Below are 26,341 nucleotides of genomic sequence, written 5' to 3' on the forward strand. Positions count from 1 at the left end.
TCGTACCCCCCGAACAAAAATTTGGATACAGCCTTGCTTCCAATAATTCATTTTTCAAGTTTGATTTTCAAATCCGATCGATGGTGTATTTTAAATACATGTTTAGTAAATTAAGTGAACCATGAAAAGACCGACGGTTAGCGGTTTCCGAAGTGATCGCTGAATTAGAAGTCTATTTAAAACCGCCGGGGGGTGGAGTAATCCTTTTTACCCCCCCCCCCTCCTCACGCACACACACGAATTAAAACATTGATACGGTTCTTTTGCAATTATCGGTAGCATACCCAAAATAAGAATAATCGAGTGGGGGAGGGGTAAAATCATCACCTATGAAATTCCTGAGGAAAAATTAAGGAAAGCATGACTAACTGGTTAATTGTCTTGGGTGAAATCTTTTAATTCACCGCCAAACAATTCAAACTTTAACATGCTTCCCCGAATATTAATCTTGAGAAGACGGATCTTAATGTAGATTCTCTCTTCAGAAGTGGATATGTTATCAGTGTATACGTGTATACAGGTATGGCTTTGCTTTACAGAGTAAGGCAAATATATAACCTATTTTGCACACCCCCCCTAAATTTTTTCGGATGAACCTGTTTTGACCTCCCCCCCCCCCCAAAAAAAAATCCTGGATCCACCCCTGAGGTGAAGGCGCTACTCGATTCCTTTTTATGCTCTTTCCAAATGCAATAATTCCCTCGAAAATGCTTCCCACCCCCCTGATGGTGCTATATACTATAGCCCTAACAATGCATTTTTCCATTACTTCAATCTAGCCATACGTTATAGCTCTTATATTATACCAGTTATCTTCTCAGTATGGCATTTACCTCCGTGTGTGATTTAGTGCGTAATTTACCAGATATTATTTGAAATGACATCAGAAGTGGATAATTAAAGAAAGAAAATGATAATCTGATTAATAGAATCAACCTGCATATTATAAAGAAATAATTCCACTATTTTATTTTTCGTTGTACTTGTGCATTTTATGGTAGGCCCACGAAAGAAGTCAAGTTTGGTTAATGTCAATTAAATATAATAAAATAGGATGAACATATAATAGTTTCGAAACAAATTTGGGCTATATATTTGCACATTAGGGGGTGGGAGTAAAGCATAGCATATATTAAATACATAACCTAACCTAGGTACCTTTTTCCACCCCTAAACCCCAAAAAACAACAGTTTAACTATTGTAAACTCAATGAAAACCACCCTTTGCATTCCATTTCTCTATTTAGAAACCCGTTTGACACGTATCGATTAGTAGTTCCTTGTACAATATATAGCAGCGGTGAGTAGCCTACCATAAAGTGCACAAGAACCTTTTTCGTTTTTACTTAACCTAGGGGCTATATCTGGGACCACTGGGGGGGGAGGGAGGCAGGTATATTTGCGAGGGAATTATTATATTTGGAAAGAACATTAAAAAAGGAATCAAATAGCGTGTTCAGCTTGTCTCTATGTCAGTTACGGAATCTCGTATATATTTAGCCAGATTAAAACAAATAGCTGGTTTTGATTAAATTGAAGCCCTTTTAACAATCTTTGAAATATGTAAGACTTAGCTTCAAGATGCTACCATAGGTCATTCGTCAATCTAAATGACTCGCTTGTCAGGATGGCAATCATCAAAGGAAAGAAACTTGGCTCATTTCATTTTCCGCTTCGCTCGCCAGAATAATTATCACAACTTCAAAAAAAGCGTTAGACACAGGTGTTCCAAGTCATTTTGCAAAAATGACAACAGAAATTAGGTTCAATGCTCACAAAGCAAAAGCGAAAAAATAAACAAAAAAACGTGTGAAATTCAAATCCCGCAAATGCGCAAACTAAAACAAAAACTGTTGCATATTAGATACACTTCAACAAACTTTGCTTCGACTGCAATAAATATTATGACAACAATAATATGCAAGGAACATCATATGGTCAACAATAGTCAACATACTAGCACACAATTCTTTCTTTTCTCTCGAAGATAAATTTGCACAAACCAGCGAGAAAGTAAAGTTGCTGCTAACAACAACTGTTATCAATCGTAACAAACAGTTGTTTTCATTTATGCTAAACTTAAAAAAAAGATTTATTTTCGAAGGAAAGTTAAGAGCGAGGTTAAGTCTTAACACGAACAAATAGTAAACCTAAATATGAAAAAAAAAACGATGCTCTCACATCCCCTCTCCACTCTCGACACTAATTTTTAATTGGCCTTCACAATACTTCGATAATGAATGTCCTCATTCAGATGTATTTTCTTTAACAAGGTTTTAAGCAAGATTGAAAACAGAACCAAGTTTGGTTCTAATTCAAGGGAACTTGCCGCTCTATCAGCCCCCCCTCTCTTTACAAAAAAAAATTAAGTTGCGCTTTAAGGTATGCAATCAACTTGTTCAAGCAAATACTCTTTTTTGTATGAGAATGCTTTGTATCAGAAAATGAGATGTCTCATTTCTGTCTTATTTGCGAGATGTGTAGACTTCATCCATTTTTTGGGAAGATGGGAGTGAATCAATACCAAAATAACACTATAACACCAGAATAGCTCCAGCCTATCTTCTTCGGGGGGTTATACTGCTATTACTACTAACAGCTCATCGCAGCACCAAGCCACCTAAGGCCACCCCTCCCCTCCACGAAATGTTTGTCTGGCTCGTAAAAACGTAACAAAAATGGATATAGACAAATTATTATGTATTTTTGAGGTTTTTTGCATACCCCACCCCCCCCAAAAAAAATCCTTGTGTAAAACACCCCTGAAAAAAGAAATCTGGATACGGCCCTGGCTAAAATATAAATAAAATTGCCAAGCCTAGAGTTAAAGGGTTGTTTTTTTTATTGGCCGGCCACGTACCCCCTAAAAATTGTTGCTTACCCCCAAGGGGTACGTGTACCATAGATTCAGAACCACTGGTCTAGGCCACCCCCCTCCCCCCCACAGCTATACAATTTGCTCATTATGCTTAAAAATCAAATGTTGCTTCGTGACTTAAGTCCCCCAGTTCCAAGATTAAATCAAAACGTATTGTGTGTATGCTGGTTGCAACTAAGACATCTCAGCAATGTCCCAAGAAAGACTGAGGATATTAAGTTCAAGCTTCTGGAAATAATTTTATTACTATTTTAGCTATTAAAATTTAACTAAATTAAAAGTGTGTTAAGTGTATCCAAGCCGTCACAGAGCTCAGATAGAATTTTTTGGGAAAGATATTAAGTTTTATTTTTCAGGTCAAGTAGAGGAGGTATGAAGCTAAATTAAACACTACTATTTGTGTCAAGATTTTCAAAAAGGGAGTGTATCGTTAAAATTGTTGAAAAAGTTTCTCCAGCATATATATAGTAGGCCAAACTATGAATTCTTAAAGAAAAGACCGAAAAGATTGAAACTATTATTTCTTTTTCGCTGAAAAAGACTCAATATAAACCGCATTTTCGCGGGGGGGATTTTCCACGGGGGTTATTTTCCGGGGGGTAAACGCCTAGAGGTATTTATAAGAAGCTGTACATTAATATATGATAAAGAGACAAGAGGGTAATTCAAATAAACATCTAATCCTCAAGGCCTGGGAGGAAATTTCTAGGAAAATGAACATAGGAGATAACAATTAAATTATTAATTAGGTAGCCTATAGCTAGCCTAGACTATTACAGGCTAGACTTTTGAATATTTTCTCTTCGCTCACGGAAATGAACATTGAAGGTGAGTATTATATCATTAATTATGCATATATACCCTTGGCTAATGAAATCTAGCCTTTTTAATAGTTTTTGCGCTTCAATGACTGTAACGAACCGTTTCTGTGTGAACATTTTTGTGATTTTTTTTTCATCCGCTATTCTTCAGCCATTTTAAGTTAAAAAATTGCATCAGTGTGAACCAAAGATTAATGTAATGATTCTCGCGCCCAGCGGAATCTGTCGTCACACCAACAGAAAAAGAGAGATTAGACTTGCATGTTTAAAAAGTTTGCTTTTAGTTCCACTGGTTCATAAGTATATGTCGATGTCAATTGAGCCAGTGACTTTGTTCCTTAAGTTAACAAGAGGTGAGATTGTGCTGAGCTGCCGTGTTAAAAATGTGCTTTATTTTTGTCATTTATTTTCTTAAGCCAGTCACAAATGTCCTCAAGCACATATCTGAAAGGGAAACCAAATAATCCCACCTTTTTACACGTTGTTTTATTTACCAGTTGTTGCTATGCCAACTTTTTAGCCAGAAAAAAAGAACAACTCGTTTTTTTTATCTATCTTATTAAATTAACAATAATCTGTATTATTTAGCCAGAAAAAAAGAACATAAAACCCCTTTTTATATCTATCTTGTTAAATTAGCCATAATCTGTATTTTTTTTGTATTTTTTTTTCTAGAAAACGCTACTATAATCTTTTCCGAAAATAGGTTTGCTACCATTACCTGTGTGAAAAAACGATTCCATTTTTATTATTGAAGTTTGATTTTCTTTCTAATGATCATCACATTCAGCGCTTTCGTGCGAACAAGATGCGACTCGTTGATTCAAACGCACGTTTTTTTTGTATAGTTTTTTGTTTATTATTTTTTATTATTTTATTATTGAAGTTTGATTTTCTTTCTAATGATCATCACATTCAGCGCTTTCGTGCGAACAAGATGCGACTCGTTGATTCAAACGCACGTTTTTTTTGTATAGTTTTTTGTATATTATTTTTTTTATTCCCTAATTTTTCCTAAGTGAATCCCCATTAAGAAGAGAAAAAGAGTTTAATTTCCTTCGATAATATGGAGTGTATGATTGATTGCATTTCCACTCATAATAAAATAATAAAAAATTAATATAGATATAAATTATGACAAATATAAAAAATTAATATGATATAATAGTTAATATAGTACGATATATTAAAAAGAATAATAAGTATAATATGCGACTAATATGAGATGCGACTCATCGTTCATTCAAACGAACGTGTATTTTCACCGAAACTCTAAGAATTAGAGAGGAAACTGTTCACACATGCCAATTATATATTTTAGATATTATTAGGTATTGTAATTCGTTCAATATATAATGATGGACACTTGGAAATCTATGCTATTTAAGGCTTTTCTATTAGTCTCGACTCTCCTCTTTGTATATTGACACTCGATTTTTGGATTTGGAGGACTGAATGTCTTCTCTTTTTTTGCCTGGGACTAAATTCTTAAAATGGATGGTAAAATCAAAATAAATGTTCTGGAAGTTGATTATTCTTTGCCTTTTGACAAATCCGTTTATGCAGGTGTTGCTTTCAGGGGTAAGGAGCTTTCATTTAGTATGAGGAGCTCTTTCAAAAATTGGGATGATATGCTGGCTGTTATTTTCACGATTCTTCTTTTTTGTTGTATTTAAAGACTATCTTCAAATTATACCAGTAAATGAATAATATTGATTCTTGATTAGTAGATTTGAAATTTAAAATAATGTATATCATGTTACTTATTCTACATTCACGCGTACGAGTTTTTGCAAATGACTGAAAAGGTGTATTCATTATGAGCAATTACTAACACTGGTATTCACTATTTAAATGCTATCTTTTGGACTCAACCGAATTCGAACCCGTTCACAATAATTGTTTCGCCAAAACTAGATGTAGCTACAGCCGGTCTGAACTCCGTTAGGACTAGCCAACTAAAACATTCTTTCGAAAATTCTAATTGACCAGCATCTTTGAAAATACGAAGAACCACTATGGCTGATTGCTCTAATTAAAGGATTTTTTATATTCAAATAAGCCAAATCTCATCGACTATGAAGGTTGGATCTTATGCCCGGGCCACGTTATAGCCACATTTGTGAATAAAGTCAAAAGTACGCCAGATTAAAGCCCTAATTTTAAATCCTATGTATAATTTGGTGTGTTGAGCAATGGTCAACTTTTAAGCGTAATATTAATAGTTGACCATTCCGAGTAAAGATTTAAGAATTTTTTTTTTTAATTACGAAAAAACAGAAGTTTAGAATGTATTGTGAGATGAATCCGACAAGAGATACAAAAAAGTGGTTTAGTGGCAGTAGTTAGGAATAAATTAGTGTTGATACAAGGTTTTCTTGCGATTTTAATTTTCTGTTAAAATGTGAGGGTAAAATCAAGGAAGAACACAAACCGTCCATAAATATTGGTTCTTTTTTATCGATAGGCGGGACTATGGTATAGCTCGGGCATTACGAATACAATATTACTATTATCCCTTTTAGGTCGACTTCTACTTATAATGTTTCTGCAAGCGTTCCATCCAGTGATGAAAAACCGAAAAATGTTGTACGAACGAGTAGTGCATCAGTTAGTAATGAAAATAGGTATCGTAATCGAGCAAAATCGTTGTTAGGACTCGACGCTGCTGGGATTGCTGGTAAGTTGTCGTTATTCCTCACTTCAGTTGTTTTTACAGTACAAGCCAGCGATTTTTTGAAATTTTTTTTAAATATGTTAAATGTTGATGCTTAAAGAAGAAAGTTTCTTTAGCCATGTTGTATCATCTTCAATGCCAAATGCGGTCGATAAAGAAAAAAAAATGCTACATTTGTCGAGTCCTTTAACTTTATTCGTACTGATTATCTTGATACACATTAAGAAACTTGTTGATAGAGTATTAACCAAATTGCCTTCTCAAGTCATGGATAAGTTCACTAATCGCCAAATTTGTCAAGGAAGAAACGAAGAAATGTTGCCCATTGAAAATGCTTCGAATTTCGGGAATAAGGAATTGATCAAAAATATAGTTCCGAACTATAAAAAACTTCAATGTTCAAGTCAAATGAAATGTTTTTTTTTTGTATAAAATTTACTTTAATTTTTGTGCTAAGCCTAATCTTTCGTCTTTTGTATAATTTACAATTTTTTCGCAAGTTCTGCAATTATAACAATTTTTCTAATAAATTATTAGGTTTACTCTCAAAGTTTGATTGGTTTTGCAGGCTCCAACCGATGCAGCCGTCAGAGTGCTATACGTAAAGTTCTTTTAGATGCGTTTCAATCAATTAATAATGGGTAATTATTATAATAAGCGACATATCATCGATCGTGCGTTGAACCCGGCTAGGATCGTTCACAAGTTACATCTTTCTTTTTAGTAAAGCAAACGCTAACCAGTTTTATTTTTCAATCATCAGTTCGAGCTCCAAAATTTTAATTAGTTTTCAACATATTATTTCTATTTTTTCTTAATATGCAAATAATGGGGACTTACTGTAAAAACTGGTCGTCGGTGGAATATGAACCCAGGACCTCATAATAGCGGATACTGGGTGCAATTTGACTGGATGTCTTTTTTTTGACGACCCTTGGCCACCTTTGTCTTAAGAAATTAATATTTTTATTACTAATATGAGTCCATCAGGGATGATAAAATCTTCTTGGAATATGCCCCCCCCCTGGGCTCTTAAGGTCCCAGAGACCGGTTTCTGGGTGTATCTCTCCAAATACAGATAATCGCTAATGTTTTAACTTTTTGCTCTGAGGTGGTTGCTCATGGACTTACGTAAGGTTACAAGGACCTGACCCCCCGCCCCCGTTTAAAAGATATAAGTCCAAAGTAATCATGAAATTCCAAGATATATGGAACAGTATTTAATTTCTTACAAAGAAAAAAGCAATATCCCAACCTCCATCCCCTCCTGAAAAGAATTATGCAGGACCGCAGATAAATTTCTACGGCTAACCCTGTTATTTAACTCCTTATTTTTGGATGATCATTATTTAACTCAAATTACTTGGAGTTCGTTCGTAACCACTCCCCCCTCTCTCCGGGCTCAAAATTCCCCCGAAATCACTTTCTGGGTATACGTGCATTTACGTGAAGAAGACTGTCTATCTTATACAGGATAGGTATATTTAGACAGATTGTTTGATGTCTCTGTTTGCTTTTTAAATGACTAGTAGATAACGTGTGATTAGACACATTGGGATTTTCTTTTGAACAGAAGTAGTTATTGACTTGATAATTGTTGTGATTTTTGACAATTTATAAGCGTACCTATGATTGGTTGGTAGTTAGAGTTATTTCACGTTATTGTAGTTTTCAAAGGATTGAACAAAATAGTAGAAATTCGTAGGATAAAGTTTGATGTTATATATGCGTAACTTTTTGTGTGTGTGGTTTTTGTTATCTGTTCTTTCACTTACAGGATACAAATTAAACAATTAAAAACTCTAAAAGTTAATCTCTTCCCAGAAAATTAAATTTCAGTTATAATTTCTAACCTCCCGTATTTCAAACAGTTGGCTGTACGAAAAGTTTGGTTAATCCCGCTTTGTAGGGGTATAATGAAAGAAATTTTGAAATGGTTAGGGCACGTTCGGCAAATAAAGGATGACAGATTGCCGAAGATTGTCCTTTTTGGTCCACCGTCTAGGGCTAAACGGAAAGCAGGTCGTCCATGGTTGGGATGCGAGGATTTCGTAAGAAAATATTTAAGGGAGATGGGAATGTCCTGGGAGGTAAAGAGGGAGGCTTTGAATAGACTAGGATGGAGGAGGAGCGTGCGTAGCTATGTTGGCCTCAGGTGGCTTGGCGCTGCGGTGAGTTGCTAGTAGTAGTAGTAGTTATAATTTATCAAACCTGTTTTTACGCGGGGGGAGGATTCGTTGAACGGAACCCTCCCGAAATCTTCGGTATTTTTGTGATATCCTGTATTTTCAATACAACTTGCCAGTTTTTGCTTCTTTTTTGCAATCCCGCCCTCCCTGGAAGTAAGTTCCTGCGGGTGGACCTTATTGCATTTATTTTTCCTTTAGACATGAATATTTTCTGAGATCAAAATCATTTTGAAATCTAGAAAGACGGGTGAAATATCGATGAAAATAGCGATTTCAATATATATATATATATATATATATATATATATATATATATATATATATATATATATATATATATATATATATATATATATATATATATATATATATATATATATATATATATATATATATATATATATATATATATATATATATATATATATATATATATATATATATATATATATATATATATATATTTGTAGTATAACTAGTTCATTGTTAATGTAATTAAAAACGTTTTAACATTTCCAGCAATTATGTTCGATTCAAAGTATAATTTAGAAGAATGCATTTCACCTGACCTGTCATGAACAAGAGGAAAGAAGCGAGAGAGAGAGAGAGAGAGAGAGAGAGAGAGAGAGAGAGAGAGAGAGAGAGAGAGAGAGAGAGAGAGAGAGAGAGAGAGAGAGAGAGAGAGACGCTGTTAATTTCGGTACTTACTAAGATACCAGTAGACACGCGAGAAAGCCCGCATCAAGAAAGACCGAGATGCTTAATGAAAAACAGGTTTCCGCTGCTTGTGAGGTGTTGCTCACTCCGTGACAGATTTAAACTTTAGTTTTTTGGGGTTGAAGGGACAAAAAATTATCTTTACGTATTTAATATATGCTATGTTTCCCCCTCCTCCCGCCCTAATGTGCAAATATATAGCCGAAATTTGTTTCTGAACTATTATATTTTCATCCTATTTTGTTTTATTTCATTAGCATTAACGAAACTTCACTTCTCGCGTGACTACTGGATTCTTAATAAGTACCTTAATTTTCTTTCAAATTTTTATTTAGGTCTTATGGAAAAATACTAGGTAATATTAATTGATTCTCAAGTAAATGACATTTTTTATGTCGAAACTTTGAATCGCTCGGTGGTTGCGCTTTCTTGGTGGTTGGGATTTTGCCTTTCTAGAGAGAGGTCGACAACACGACGTTTCTCTATCTATGTACGAGGTTTTTCAATGGAGTGACGCGAACCAAGATCCTCTTGCTGAGCCAGAGCATGGGATTTTGTGCAAACAGACCCCTCACCAAACCGAGGATGACTTCTCTGAGCTCTATCGGCGGACCTTCGAGGCAGCTAGTAGGAAGTTAGCTAACTTGAATGGACATATGGTTGGGTCTAGTGCCGAAGTTGTGGGTGAGTTCTGTGTCACCTGGGCAATGCTACTCACCTTTGCATGGGCTTGTATTTGTCGTAAACGCTTTCTACAGTTTTGTCCAGGTTTGTGAATAATAAAATATCAAATGCATGAAACAAGTTGTTTCATTGAAAGATTTTTAAGCTAATTTTCGGACAAAATAATGAAACGTGCCTTTATGAAGGGGAAGTCCCTCTTTCCAAGATTGTTGTGAACAACTTTCTTAAAACCTTGAAACCTAATGACGTAAAAAAGTCCCTCCCCCACTCCATTTCGCAAGACTGGGTGACAGTCCGCCTTTGTTGACATGTAATTATGGTTCTGGTTGATGCATTCCACGAGGAAAAAAGGAACACCTAAAGTAGAACGAACACGTGATAGACCAAGTTGAGCACGCAAGAGCACCACTTCTTGCAAGGGACCTGCTGCAAGGAAGGCAATCCCTGCTTCAAGAAAATTAATTTTGTCGAGTGAACGTTTATGCTTGGAATCGTTGCAAAGAAGGAATCTGCTTTTATGAATGTGCTTGTTGTTTTTCTAATGCGTTATTTTTTTTTGCTACACTAAGCATGGGATTTAGATTTTTTATTTTCCGTCTTTTATTGTCTCTGGTTATTCCTTTTTGCTTATGTATTTTCTTCTTTTTATTTGAAAAGTTTATAATATGAGTTGTGATCGTTGTTATTGGTTGCTGCTTCCAAACACCTTAAACTAACATGTTATTGTGTTTTAGTGAATGATATAGGCTAGACTGAAGGTATAACCACAGTTTTCTAAAGAGGATACCCAGTCTTTGTTGTGTCTGTGGGGGGGGGGGAGTAAGGCTGTAGAACCGTCTAACACATCGGACTATCCGCCAAACTTTGGAGTTTTAGCTGTGTTCACAGCATGTTCTTATTCATTTGAAGGTTCAACCATGTTTACCTTGTTTTCCTCAGAAAATGTATTATTCTTAATTCTATATTTTATCTAGAAAGAAACCAAAAAATAGTGTGTCTGAAATGTGCATATTCCTTCTCACTTATTTTTCTTTCCTTTTTTTTTCGTTTTGTTTGGAAAACAAAAGCATATACCTGGCCATGACAGATGTTGGTTGTCTGTAATGGCGGATAACTTTGTTTTATGACAAAAAATCACTCTTTATTCCATCCATGTTATTCCTTCTATCATAAACATAAACTATCAACCCAATTTTTAGCTTCAAGTGTCTCTTTCAGCATTCTCTAAAGATTAAATTATTGCTTTACCACCTTTAGGTTCATAAGAGTTTTAAACATTTGCTGTAAAAAATCTAGTCATTTGTAGGACTTGAGTTGGTTTGATTTACCTGCCTGCAGCTCAGGTGTCACTGTCCATTGGGATAGATTATTATTTCAGAGGAAATGACATGCAGTCAAAAAATAGTTGAAGTCCCTATTTTAACGTCAAAATCTATTTTTTGCTTCCCAGAAGAATCAATACGTGTTTTTAATATACCCTTCCGCGAGCTTATCACAAAAAACTCTCGTCAATAGGACTTTAACTCTTACCAGCAAAGTGTATTTACATAATAATAATAAAAAATTAGCCAGTAAAATAGCGGGGTCCGGCTGATAACATGGGGGGGGGGGTGTCTCCACTTTCCTTATCCGTGAAGCCCCTGGTGCTTCTGAGAAGAACTAATACCTGTTTTAAAATAACTTGCGATAAGCTTAGGCCTAACACAAAATCTGTCGTCAGTAGACCTTTAACCCTTACCAGCCAAGTTACAGGTATCCTGCTGCTTGACTATGATGGTATGTTAAGAAAACATGAGAGAATAGAGAACAAGATATTATACAAGGTAATGAGACTAACGCCCCCACCAGTAGAAACTCCTCATTTCAAATTTGCTATGATTTCAACGCATTCTTTCAAAGTATCTAACTCCATATAAAAAGGCTATTGATTGAGGACTTGCATTCTGTGTCACATAGGCTACATTCTTCCTCTAATACTGTAAGTCAAATGTCCAAGCTTCTGGTTTACTAAAATCACTTTAGTATATGACTCCTTGACTTTAATAAATAATGTCTCTGTGTACTCTATCTAGCTAATTCAAATCAAACAAAAAAGAGCATTTCTAAGACACGAACGGCTAGGTGAATTATAATATTTAAGTTGATTGCTTGTTTATAACTGTTACCTAGCCATGGGCAAGGCTGTCGTCATTGTCCATCGCTTTTTTTCCTGCAATTATCCTGCTGAGTTCAATTTTTTAACTTCAAATGGTGTGAATGTTTTGATTTGTTAAGTTGTTGCAATATTGATGGATATTTCTGGAGGCTCTTTGAGCTAATTATGTGGATCAATCTCGGTATATTGATTTTCTTTAAATAGGCCTTATGACTGACTCTTACTTAACAACTGTTATTCGTTTTTCCTGTTGCAGCTCATGTAAAATGAGTTCTTTGTGGCAATGCCACGTCTAATTATACTTCAAGAGGTTAATTTTTTCGTTGGGTAATAAAATGTATTGCAATGCTCAAAATGAATGGGGGTTTTCTTTGTGTTTTCACAAATTTTACAAGGGAACAAAATTGTGGTTTTCAAGCTTTTTGCTCAAGAGATCTTTTGCGAGGATCTAATAGATAAAATAACTGTAAAAACTATAATTCATGTTGGTCATTAAGGTCTTCTTTTAGTAATTAAATTTCACATACGAGTATAATTGAGTCAGAGGCAGGACGGGTGTCGTCTGCCAAAACTTAGTGTCTGTTTTTTTCAAGTTTAAAAAAAAAATTGTAAAATAGTTTTTTCTTCTTTTTTCTGGAATAGGAGAAATAGATGAAAATACAGAACTTCGTCAAATGTTTTTCTGAAGTTTGTTTCCTTCCTGTCTTTGCTACACATTCTTTTCTCTGTATGCATGCTAGATTTGTATGTTCTAGGTTTGGGTTGTGAAAAACCGATGAAATCTGTTTTTCCCCATTTATTTAGCCGATACAACAATTCTGACTACGTCATTGGACTTGCCATGTCAAGATTAAGGGAGGTTCATCCTCAACTAAAAATAAAAAAGAAGAAAACTAAAAACTTACTAAAAACGACTAAAAACTCAACTAAAAACTAAAAAAGAAGGAAATTGAATGAAAATACTTTTTATTTCAGTTTAATGTCAGAATAAGCTCTAGATTATTTTTCAGATTCCCCACAAAAAAAATGTTTTTTTTTTTAAATTACAAATTCTATTCAGTAGAATTTGGATAAACAGTACCGTTTCTGAATTAGTGTCTTTTGAAAAGATATGTGGTATGGAATTTGGTATCGTAATTCGTAAGGATGTGACAGAAGCATCGCTTCTGGTGGGTACGCTGACTTCCCGCCACCTGGTCACATCTCAGAACGCCACATCTGCCGCAAAGTTCCACCACGCTTAGCACGTGCCACTTGGTGCACATGATTTCTGAGATAGAGTGACCCCTCGGTCTCTAGTTGAATCAATTAAGTATTACACAGAAAGTATTTTAAAATGTTTATTTTTTATCTCGAACGATTTTTGATTTTTACCAGATATAAGATCGACATTCAAAACTAATGTTCCTCTAAACGCCTTGCTTCAAAAAAAAAAAAAAAGGAATAAATTATTCAAGATAAGTTCTTATTTCTTGAAAGCTAGAGTAACAACATTTTTACGAATATGCGTCTAAGATGCGCTTCGGTAACTTGTCCTGTCGTGCTACAATCCTTGAAGTTTCAAAGCCTAGTTCTATTTCCTTGGTGCAATATTAAACTGGGGCAAAATCATAGTCCGTATGCCATTCATTCTATGTAGCGCATCTTTCGTGTCAAATTAGTATATGAACAGTTATACTTAATAAGTTGTGGCTTTTGACTTCTATCATACTAATAACTAATTTGTTTCCCTCTGATTCAATTTGCGTAGGGTATTAAGACTAAACGACTCGGTCTGTTAAACAAAGTTTTCGTTCTCGATTTCAATGACGGGTGATTGAAACTGTCATAGTTTCATTTATCCGCTTGAGCGAATTCTATTGTTACCTCGTAGGCCAAAACTCGTCATCTTTACTTTCGTCTTGTCGATATGCTAACAAGCTGTCTTATCAATTTTGTTTGGGCCTTTTTGTATCCAACATAGTTGATGGAAAAAAGGCCTTTGTTCCCAATTCCCATGCCTGGTAACTTTTGGCATACTGTTTTCATTTTCTGTAGCTCCAAGTTTTATGTCTAGTCTCAAAAGCTGATCGACGAAAATACTTGAGAAGAATTTGTAAGTTGACGTAAAACGACCTTTTTATCTCATTTAGACAAGAATAGAAAATTTTTAGAATAGAGCTTTCCAAACAGCGAATATTTTTGCCGATCAACGTCATTGAATGTATGGCCGAAAGTTCCCCTCGCCTAGATTGCAAATGGGAAGGGGGGTGAAAACTAGGGTCACTTTTCAAGTTATATCAGTGGGGGTTCTGGCCTTTCTTGCGACCGGGACATTATCTAGATTAATCTTGATGGGAGACCCTTCCGGTCTCCTAAAAATTTTCAAGCCAAATTTTAACAAAATTTTCATTGAATAACACAAATTTGCCATTTATTTAATTCTAATTTTCTACTTTAGCATCCCCAAAATTATTATTTATCTCGACATCCTTTAAATACCGACAAGTTTGAATTCAAAATATCACAAAAAAACAATTAATAATATTCTGTATACTTACTTTTATTTTCAAAAAAATGGTGATGCAAATGAAAACTTTGGATTCAATTCGCTTATACTTACTGCCAACTGCGCCGTCTACTTTATTTTAATAAAAATAAAATTTCCAAAACTACAAATGCCCCCTCTGTTCCCCCTAAAAGCGCCTGATATATATATATATATATATATATATATATATATATATTATATATATATATATATATATATATATATATATATATATATATATATATATATATATATATATATATATATATATATATATATATATATATATAGCTATATATATATATATATATATATATATATATATATATATATATATATGCATTTTATCTTGTTCGTCGTGTTACATATAATTCCAATTGATTTCTTGACTAAATGAAGTTTTAAGGAACTGTTGTTGAAAAAGATATGCTTTCGGATTGGATTAGTAAAGTAAACATGTTGGATTTGATCGGGACGTCAATCCTACTTACAAGCATTGGTAAACGTAGCTGCAATTTTTAGAGCGTTTCAGATGATTCCTGGAGGGAAAGGGAAGGGCCGGATTCCTCAATACTTTATTTTGAAGTATTGAGGTTTTTTATATTTCAGTGTTTTCTCTTATGAATTGTTGGGATGGGGTATATAAATATGATTTGGGAGAGATCATTCCATTATCCCTTGTCCTTTCCCTTCCCCATGCATGCTGTATTTGCTTACATATAAAGAAAAAGAAAAAGAAGGTCTTCGACTTTGTCTTTAATTTTTCCACCTTTAACCCGCTTTAACTGTTTTCAAGGGTAAGCGCTGTATTTAACAAATTATAATCAACCACATTTACTGTTGCGAATCAAACATCCAAGTGTAGTCTTATTAGTAATGTCAGTGTAGCGATAAAATCAATTGGTTTATGCTATAATGGTTTAATATCTTTATGAATAGGGTGTGTGTGTCTTGAACATCAGTTATGAATACCATCTATTGTCAGTTGATTATTTCTGCAATATTCCTGCAATTGTTTATCCAAATTCCACGGAGGAGGTAGAAAGTGAATCATTTGTAGTGGTAGTGACGGGTTTCTAAATTGTGTTTGTGGCAAAGCGAAATATGGAATCAATTATCAGTTTTGTCCTTGACCTTTGTTGTACTCAAGGTATGTTTTGTTTTTGAAGCTGCTTAGTTAAATAGTATTGCATGGAAATATTTTAGTGGCTTCTTTGAAGCATTTCTTTTTTTTTACATCCTAAACTAATTAATTTGTGTGTTTTAGATGAGCCAATGTCTCAGTCGTTTCATGGCGGGAGCAGTGCCTTCCGCCGTCGCACAGATATCATGCCAACAATTCCATCACCTCACCGTGACCTCCGACCCCGCTCAGGTAACCTCTCCCTCTCAGTTTCAATGCACGAGCATGTAAGCCGATCACCCGTCCCATCACCAAAGCACCGGGTGTTGCAGCATGCCAGCAACAGCTCCCGGAGCATGTCGCACTTAAATGTAACTCCACAAAAAAGGGAGACAAAGGTTGAAAATGTGTCACAAAAAAATTCAGATCATAGGAGTATGGGCAGTCTAGGTCCAGACCAAGAGAATGTCACGCCTAAAAGTGGAGTGCAACGGAAGACCTCGCTTAGTACGCCAAGATTGACGAGAGCAGAAAGGCTTAGGCAGAGGGCAAAACAGGTTGGAGCGGAGAAGAAAATGGGTTCTGTAACCCAGGAGGCTAATTCAGGTAGGACTTGTTCGAGTTAGCCTCGTGTGGTTTGTAGTACTAACAATTTAGTTTTCATTTAATATTTTGTAGCAAAGCAATTTTTGGTTCACCAACCAAAGCCAGTTTTTGATTTCTTTTCTGGTTAAATGCTCTGATGAAAACAAATCAAAATTGCATGAATAGTTTGGTGTTGGGTTTTTCGGTGTTGGTGTTATATAATTTTCAGTGTTGAAAAAAAACACAGCTCATATCTTATACTAAGAATATTGTACGTAAAACGGGAGCTACACTAGCCTTATCAGCAACATCTTTTCTAAATATTCTGAGCTTAAGGATTTTAAGTTTTTACTTAAAAAATTGAATTGAATCTTGGAGTTGGATTAAGTATGTATTTAATTAACATTATAATGCGATAAACTTTCGCCAGTCAGAAGGGAATCAGGACAACCTTAAAACCTGCCAGTATTCGTGGATCTAGATATATTTCTCTACCGTGTCAAATTTTGGCGGGGGTTGGCGATTTGACTGTATTTTTTTCACTGAAACACAACCTAGAGTAGGATAGTGGAATAGAACATCGCAGAAACTCTAATGTCTGATATGTGTTTTCATTATAAGTAAATACTGTTGATCTTCAGTAAAACCTGTATTAATATTAGAAAAATATATGTTTTCATTTTTCGTGTAACGAAAATACAAAAAAAAAGTATTTTTGAAAGTCTAGGGTGAGGGGTTTTTTCGATTTATAAAATATTAAAATACAAAAGATATTTAGGACCCCAACCGGATCCACTGTATCAAGAGGTCGCCAGTGTAGATGTTGAAGATGTTATTAAAAAGAAAGTTTTCCATTGGTTACCATCCTTTTCAATTATGACTCATAATCAAACAAGGTTTCTTAAAAAAGCATATGAATGATAAAAAGAGGGTTAGCGAAGCCTACAATGAGCAATACAAGGTATGGAGTTCAATACATTTACGTATTTTAAAAATGAATAAACTGCAAAACGAACAACATTATTTGGTTTTGTTCAACTTATAGTTCTTGAAACGAAAATGAAATGGCATGACGGAAAATTTGACTTTTAGATTGACTGAATAATTGCTGAGTTTAAACCATAAATTTTTTTAATATAATTTTTCTTTTGACGAATAATGCCGCAACATGTAATCCTGTAATTTTTTTCAATTAAGAAAAGTATAATTTCAATGTACTTCCTGTAAGAAAGAATTCATACCTCTAACTGAGGTATCTATTGTAAAGTTTTTCTCAACTGAATATTTTAAGATTTGGTTTAATTAAACTTATATTAAAAAATCTTTTGTTTAAAATCATATCCGTGTAAGAGATGATTTTTGTAGTCTATTCTGCAATCACAGTATATCCTTTATAAAATTAATAGCTGCAATTAAAGCTTTAAGAATAAATACTGCTGAGATTGTTCTGTAGTTTTTAAGTTCTACGAAATTCGATTTGTAGTTAAATATTTTGAGTAGTGTTTGCAGGTTCTGCATGTTGGTCTTCTGCATTAGTTTTTTCTTAAAATATAGACTAAGATGTAAAATTACTATCGAAATAGTGTCCTCAGGGTTTCCAGAAGCCCAAGAAGAAAAAAAAACTAAAAATTACTAAATGAATCCTCAAAAATTTTGAGTCCCAAACTAAAAATACAAAAACGTGGAAGCTAAGTTTTTTTCTCTTTTATTTTTCAAAAATCTTGAAAGCAATTCTTCGTTTTCACATTTAGCTGAAAATTTCTCGTTTGATTTAACATCGAATATAAATTTTTAACTTTGAACATAAGCAGGTATTATAATGACTAGTAAAAAAAGTGCAAAAATCATTACTAAATTACTAGGGGTGTGCAATCCTTGGGTCTTCTGGCATCATAAGTATGTAATAAAAGTGGGTCCTTTCTATTTTAATATGACTAATTTATTATCAACAAATTATTTAAAACTAATAATTAATAATCATCAGTTGTTGTATTAGTTTTGAACAATAATTGAGTATTAATAATTATTTTATAATATCAGTAAATAAATAAGTTCTACATAACTAAAATAAACCAACCATCAACCTGCGGTAATTCGGAAAGCTTCGTGTGGAATCTTACGCGAAGCTTAGATTTAATACAGCCCAAACCTATAACCAAAGCCAGCTCCATTTTCTTTTATCTTATTTGTATCTCAAAATATGTTGATGATTCTTTTGTTCGTAATACCGATTGTGTCTTTTTACCCTCATGCTCAGAAATAATTGGAAAATACAGCTTTCCTTTCTTTTTTTGTGTGTCAAAATTCGTGGGCTGCTAAAACTTACAACTATTTACCTGCGTTTTCTCTATGTAGTTATGTCTGTTAAACTTCTTTAATTATAAAATTGAACTAAATATTGAAATTATCATATTTGACCCCCCCCCCCTCCACCTCCTACACTCGCACAAAAATATTTTTACATACAACTAGTGTACAAAAGTCTGCAGCCCAACCCTGCCCTACTAGTGGACTGATGCTGTCTAAAATGTCCATATACCGGTACTACACATTAACTATGGATTTTGCTAATTGTACTTGTCACTTGCATTCTCTCTATAAAATTGACACTGGCTATTTGACAAAAATTATACTAAATTGCTGTGAATTTCCTGTCTTAGTTTGCGCTCCACAAACTGAAAAAAAATATAGTGAGAGAAGATTATAAAACATTAAGTGGTTTTAACATGTTGATGCCCCCCCCCCCCCCGAAAAAAAAAGATTCATCTAATGTATTATACAAACTATCTTTTCGTCATAAGTGAACAGACAAAAATCCAAGAAATTAGTATTTTTTTTCGAAAGGATGGGAAAAGATTGTCTCCAATACAAACTGAAAATATTTTTTCTAATATTAATGCAGGTTTTATTCATGATCAACAGTATTACTTATAATGAAAACGCATATCAGACATGAGAGTTCATACGATTTTCTATCCCACTACATTACTTTAGGTTGTGTTTCAGTGAAAAAAAATATAGTCAAATTGCCAACCCCCGCCAAAATTTTACACGGTAGAAAATTATATCTAGATCCACGAATACCGGCAGATTTTAAGGTTGTCCTGATTCCCTTCTGACTGGCCAAAGATTATCGATTTATTGTAATGTTAATTAAGTACATGCTAAATCCAATTCCAAGATTCAATTCAATTCAATTTGTTTCAAGTAAAAACTTAAAATACTTAAGCTCAAAATGTTTAGAAATGATACTGCTGATAAGGCTAGTGTAGTTCTGGTTCGAAATTTTCAGTTTTTCTGGTTCCGTAAAAATTAGGCTGCGTAACGGAAAAGCCATCTGAGTTAACAAAACCAAGGGTTTATCCAGGGGGTTTAGGGGCTTTGACCCCTCCCGACTCTAAAAAATGCAACAAAAATTAATACATATTTGATGCAAATTTTAAAGCCCCCCCCCCCGAAAAAAATTCTAGATACGATCCTGACCGCAACCGAACTCTACTACTGGTTCTTCTGGCCTTAATCGTGAGGAACAATTGCGCTTGTTACGTTAATTCAGCCGGTTTTTATTGCTCGTTGTTTCCCAAGGGTGCGGAAATACGGATTTGAGTATAGGTTTTTATTTCTTTTGATTCGCCAAAAAATCCGTTCGCAGCAATTTTGTCAAGTGTATGAGCTTGTTTATGTTTTGGTGGTTGTGTTGCAGCTATTTTGATGACAAAATTGCATCAATTGCTTATATGGGTTAATCGGATGTCCAAAATAAAAAAAAACATGTATAATAATCATTTTGAGTTTAGTGTTTTAAACTCTATGAAGAAGTTGTGACAGACATTGAGCAGTTAGAAAAAATTAGAAACCAAAAGCTGTGTTGCTTACTTCCCTAACCCTGGGGAAGTCAGAACTTGTTTCATTTGTGAAGCGAAGCCTTGACAAGATCAGAAACAGAATACCTTGCTTAAGTTGAGATTGTATTGATTCTCTGGTTCAATAGAAACTCATTTGGGCTTCTTAAAGGCTCCATTCTTAATAGTTTTGACTAAACCGAACGCTTTACGCGTGTTTGTGCTTCGAAGTGTTGGAATTGAGGTAAAGAAAATGTATCAAATATGGCTCTGAAGCTTTAATTGTTTCCTCATTGCTAAAAAAAAATAGAGCTTGCCCTTCGCTCCTTTCCTAGTTGCGATATTAGAAAGCTGGCCCAGGGCACGAAAATTAAATTTTGAACGAAAAGAGATATACTTGTTTTGCTTATGAATAATCGTGAGGAGCAAATTTGTTCGAAAATAATGTTCATGAATAACGATGTTCATAACCTGAGGCTTCATCGTATATTATGCAGGTAGTATGGCTCGATATGTTACATATATATTTTTTAAAAGCTGCTTTTTGTACAAAATTTTTGTAATATGTATTCCTTTCCGTCCTCACTTGAGGGTCCAAATTGTTCATAGAGTTACCGATATCTGTGGAACTACTAAGTTAAACCCATTCAAAAATTATGCTGAATACTCTGCTGCCTGAACCTAATTTAAATAATTAGTGAAAGTAAAATAAAAATAAATAAAGTACAATGAGAAAACCGACAAGAACAGCTTTATCCGTTATTTATATATGTATATATTTTTAATTTTATTAATGGACGTGATTTGGAAGGGAAGATATAAACGAGATTTATGTACCAAGTGAACATTTGAGGGAAAAAATGCTTCTGAACCTTCCTCGGCAATACAACAAGAAAATAAAAAAAAAGTGGTACAATTAAAATTGCAGTAAGGGCCTGAAGAATGTAGAGGGCACAAGTGAATTGAACTTAAAAACAGTAAAAATTATTTTTAATGTATTAAAGGGTAACTTGAAAGTTAAAAAAGAAAAATAAGTATAAAACGAATATAAATCATATTGAAAAACCATACTCTTTCGTTTTTCTCTCTTCGAATTGTTCTCTTGTTGTGCTTTTGAGTAAGACTCAAGGAACGCCTGAAATATTTTCCTTTTTTTTCCAAGTTTCCAAATTTTTTGAAGAGTAAATTTTTATCTGTTTAGACACACTAAAAAAAAAGACCTTGATTTTTCCGATGTGAATTATTTATTTCTGTCTCGCGTAAAATTAGAAAATTTCGCTCTTTTTTTGTAAGTAAGCGAGAGTGTATGCAGTGGTGTCAATTCATAAAAATGCTGGGGGCGGGCAAAATGTATTTTACAAAATCCAGGGGTGAGCCATTTTGTTGTTTAACTTCAGTTTTGTTCCAATGAAAAATGTTATAAAGTTTTTTTTTAATCAAAAGACCCCAAAATATATTTTTCAAGATCTAGAGGGGAGCAAATTCCCACTCCCCTTGCGCGCCCTCCATTGGCGGCCCTGACGCTTGCACATGTGAAACCTTGCTTTAGGCCCCTATGCTATGCAGTCCAATTTACATGTGTGCTTTGCAAGACAATTAATTAGTGTAGAGATAACCATTTTGGACCTATAATATCTTGCTTTCTCTTTTATAAGGACTACTGATTGTTCCAAAATGATGATGGCTAGAAGTTCATGTACAGTTAAGCACACATTTGAACGGGGCTTAGATAGAATTTGTAGCGACTTGCTTGGCATGTTTTACTGCTTAAATGAATTTAAAGGCTATTCTTAATTTTTAAATATAACATTAAATTTCATTACGGTGCCCCGAATGTATGTTCAAACACGGTCCCCCCACCCTTCTGGATACGAATTTGGGTATGTTGTGCGTGGAATATTCAATTAGGCCCGTAAGTTCAAAACAAATAATGAAAATTTGCTTTAAAAGAAAAATTAAGAAAAAAAACTTGACATTCATGATAGTCAAACCCACGGCCTCCCCCTAACTAGGTAGTTTGGATATCAAGCTTTAAATAAACTGCCTTGCCTGAAGTGAATTAGCTACAGTTTTATATTATGTTACCTACTTTTATTTCAACGGACGTTCTTCTCTCTGCTAGCGATGAGGAGTGGTGATGTAACTCCGGTTGTCCCGTCGAGACCTTTAAGCGCCATGAGCTATAGATCCCACTCGGGGAGTTCTGGTGCAGTTAGTATGCGCCAACGACCATTAGTTTCTCGAAGACCACGCCCAGCTAGCATGGCTGGCACAGGAATCTTGCTCTCAACTCCAGAACAGCAAAAAGACAAGAACGAGAAGAAAGGGGAAGAATCAAAAGCGCCAAAAGCTCGTAAGTGGTTTCAAGGTTATTCTTGTGCAAATCAGTTTTTTTTTTTTTTTTTTTTTTTTTTTATATTATTATTATTATTATTATTAATATTTGAGACCGATTTATTCGTGTTGATTTAAGGCTATCAAAAAGCCGTGTGTTCATTTGAATCAAATATTAGAATGAGCAAGAGAAGTACAATTTCTTGTATACTCTCTCTCCTCTCCTCTCTTCCTCCCCCTTTCCTTCTTCTGTTCTCTTTTAGGTACCTTGAATTTGAGTAAGGAAAAGAAATGGTATGGACAGTGACCGAAATAGAGTTCGAAACACGCAGTTTTTTATAATTCGTTTTTTAAAATTTGCCCCAAAAAATGAAAGAAAAGTAAAAAATGGTATTAAATCTGAATTAAGGAGGAATGAAGTGATGCAATAAGTCAAATTTAAAACAAATGGAAATTGCTATGAATGAATGATAATGCCTTAAACGAATAGCAATTGCATAATGAAACTTAAACAAAACTAAACTTGTAATGAATCAATAAATAAAATCTAAAATTAGCAGAAATTGAAATGAATGGTCAAGCTATACTTACAACGAACTCTAAACTGTTGTACATATGGTGGTACATAAATGTAATTGTTATTTTTAATCAGTATTGAAATTAGCGCCAGAGAGGAGATGATATTAAAAAAAGGAACAAGGATAAATTACTACAAATAAGGCTGGAGCTGCCACCCCCTCAGGCCCGTCAACGGACAGAGCATTATTTGCATTTTACTGAAAACGATATATATTTTGAGTCGTGTTTTTAATCTGTTATAACATCAAACAAAGAAAAAATAAATGAAAATTCTAATCAAATTTAGCCGGAAAGAAACCTTGTGACTTTCGGTTTAGCTCTACTATTTTAAAAGAAAACTTTTTGTTTCTAACATTCCTTTTGCCTTTCATAAATAAAACTTTTGAAATATAAATTGGTAATTTTGAATCTGTTTAGTTTGCTGCAGCAATTTTTTTAATTGGAAAATCCTTGGATCATTCGTCAATTGGAACGGATTTAAAAGAAAGAAAATGCTGACACAAATAATGATTTACTAATAAAACTAAAAAATACAAATGAAACTAAATGAAACACATAAATGCTAATGAAGCTAAAATTATTGTTAGGAGCGAAACTGGATGGCAGTTTTGTTTCTTGCAAATGATAATTAATTTGGTCAAGATTTTTATCCTCAATTTTAATTGAGTGACATTGCAGTTGATGCCACATATTTAGAAAGTAGAATAAAATGTATTACTATTTAAATCATGTGTTTAAGCACCAAGAAAGAGGGCTGGGTAGGGAAGGCATCTGCCTCCCCCCTCTCCCTTGGGAAAATTAAAAATTAGTATAATTTGCCAAATTTTATAATTTTAAAAAAGACACCACTTTTTTTTGACAAAATTAGACTTTCTAATCCCCCCCCCCCTTGCCTGTGAAACTTTTGACTGACTGGTCCGCTCCCACCTGCACCTGGACAAATTTATGCAGACATCCCTCCAGGAAATTCATAGCTGAATTACGAATTAGCAGTTGTCATAAAAAAGAATTAACTCCAGAAGTGCCAAAATAGCTGCCACACACCCAGGTAAAATTTCTTTGGATGCCCTCCCACAGAAATCATATCTGATTCACTTATTGCAAGTTATGACAAAACAAAAAGAATTTAACACTAGAAATGGTGAAGTAGTTGTCAACTACCTAGGATAAATTTCTGCCGAAAAAAAAACAAAACCTGGAGGTGCCAAAATAGTTGTCACCCATTGAGGATAAATTTCTTTGGACGTCATTCCACATAAGTCTCAGGATAATTAGGAGTTGTTACAAAATGGTAGCGAGGACCTTACTGCAATTTTGGTTTATCCTGGAGAATTTTTGCTAAGAACCTTTTCTATCTTGTACTTGTTTTCTGTGTTTCTTTTTAAGACCGCTTCTGGTTCTCGTGAAAGGTCAAATAACTTCAGCCGCAATATCGATCTTAGTTGTGATTGCTTTTGTTGTATGTTTTATCCTTCGACTCTTGTCTGGTTTTATGAGAACATAAAATAACGGCTTGAAATTCAAACGAAAGAAATATAGTTTGAATACATGAAAGGCTTCATGAAAATATGCAGACTAATAAAACATTTTGAATTTTTTCATTAAGTAGTTTTGTTTAATTATCGATTTATGATTTATGTCGTTATTAAACAGTTTTTTTTTCCATTTGTTTTATGTGTGTACAAAAGCTTTGATGCGCTATTCGGTAATAGTAAAAATAATAATTTTTATTGCTCTAAATGCTTTAGTGCCGTGACAATATAAAATGAAAAATTGAATCCTAGTTAATTCACAATGTATGAACAAAAAAAATCACAAATTATTAAAACCTATATTTATGCTCAATTGCTATCCTGAGAAATCGTCCTAACTTTTCAAGACTTAAAGAAAACACTCATCACTCACTGTACTCACCAGCCATCTCTGATCAAACCTACACTCTCCATACACCTGCTTTCACAACTCGCTCAGTTCTTCACATTCGCACATCATATGAACCATACTCTCATCCATATCTCCACATATCGGGCTGAAGTAAGCATCATCCTGCCCTTGGCTCCTCCCTAAATATTTTCTTCTTGCCCCCAGTAGTAAACTATTCGCCATATGAACCATACTCTCATCCATATCTGCACATATGGGGCTGAAGTAAGGATCATCCTGCCCTTGCCTCCTCCCTAAATATTTTCTTCTTGCCCCCAGTAGTAAACTATTCGCCATATGAGCCATACTCTCATCCATATCTCCACATATGGGGCTGAAGTAAGGATCATCTTGCCCTTGCCTCCTCCCTAAATATTTTCTTCTAGCCCCCAGTAGTAAACTATTCGCCCTCAATCCTAGAATGTACTAAGAATCCTCTTGTCTTAAATTCACTTTAAAAGATACTCTTTCGACCCGTTTCTTCATCCCCACCGCTTAGATGCACGGGGAATCAGAAAGGCTTCTTTTATACTTATTGTTGTATCTATGACGTGTTTTCTAGACATGGCTTCGATATTCCCTACTGTGTTCAGCCAAAAATAGGTGTTTCGAAGCCCTGATTTTCGTCAAATGAAGCCATCCACTCGTGTTATTTTCTCGGCGTTTTAAATATGGCTGTTTTGTTAAGGAAGCGGGTTAATTGGCTCTTCGGCAACCCTCTTAAATCTTAAAAGTTGATTATTTTGTTTTTGAATTTATGTTTTCTTTAGGCAACAGATGAATTAGTCCACCGTACCCAATTTAAACAAGCCTCGTATATTTGCCTCAAATAAACAAGCCTTATTATTACTCGTTCAGATTGTTTCTAAGGAAGGTATTGCTTTTTTATTCAGGAATAAGGCCACCTTAATATCTTATAATATATGAAAAATAAATGTTTTAAGAAAAACGAGTTTAGACCCTGCTCACTAGGGTGTCTCGAAACAATATTTGTTTAGGACTAAACTAAAAAGACACTCCATTAATCTTATGATAAAAATGCTTTACTTTTCTATTTGTTCCATGCATATGGGGGTCATTGTATTGAATGAAAACACACCAAGGGGGTTGTGGTCGGGAAGGGGGCTAAAATCTAAGATTACAACCTCCTGTAAATCCTTCAATATTTGGATTCTACATGAAAAGAAAATAAAGGATATTTTGTCAAAAAATCGTTGTCAAAATATGCTCCAGTCAAAAGTTAAAAGCAATAGATATGTGACTAGTATATGTGTCTCTATTTAAACAAGACTTGCTTTTCATAT

General features: G+C 34.3%; 1 protein-coding gene across 5 annotated transcripts in view; it reads left to right on the top strand.

Moving 5' to 3' along the window:
• LOC148951425 (uncharacterized) overlaps positions 1 to 26,341 on the top strand; it is a 146,400-nt gene that overhangs the window by 84,859 nt on the left and 35,200 nt on the right. For 2 of the 5 annotated variants that reach the window (XM_089090879.1, XM_089090875.1), the window contains exons 5-8: positions 6,225 to 6,379; positions 9,739 to 9,966; positions 15,919 to 16,380; positions 22,324 to 22,554. In XM_089090879.1, the coding sequence (XP_088947005.1) occupies positions 6,225 to 6,379; positions 9,739 to 9,966; positions 15,919 to 16,380; positions 22,324 to 22,554 (1,076 nt within the window). The remainder of the gene's footprint in view (positions 1 to 6,224; positions 6,380 to 9,738; positions 9,967 to 15,918; positions 16,381 to 22,323; positions 22,555 to 26,341) is intronic. The other 3 variants (XM_089090877.1, XM_089090876.1, XM_089090878.1) reach the window with 3 other exon arrangements.

Source organism: Artemia sp. Qi Xiang Cuo, chromosome 6, assembly GCF_049724085.1.
Source record: "Artemia sp. Qi Xiang Cuo chromosome 6, ASM4972408v1, whole genome shotgun sequence".
Taxonomy (NCBI): Eukaryota; Metazoa; Arthropoda; class Branchiopoda; order Anostraca; family Artemiidae; genus Artemia; species Artemia sp. Qi Xiang Cuo.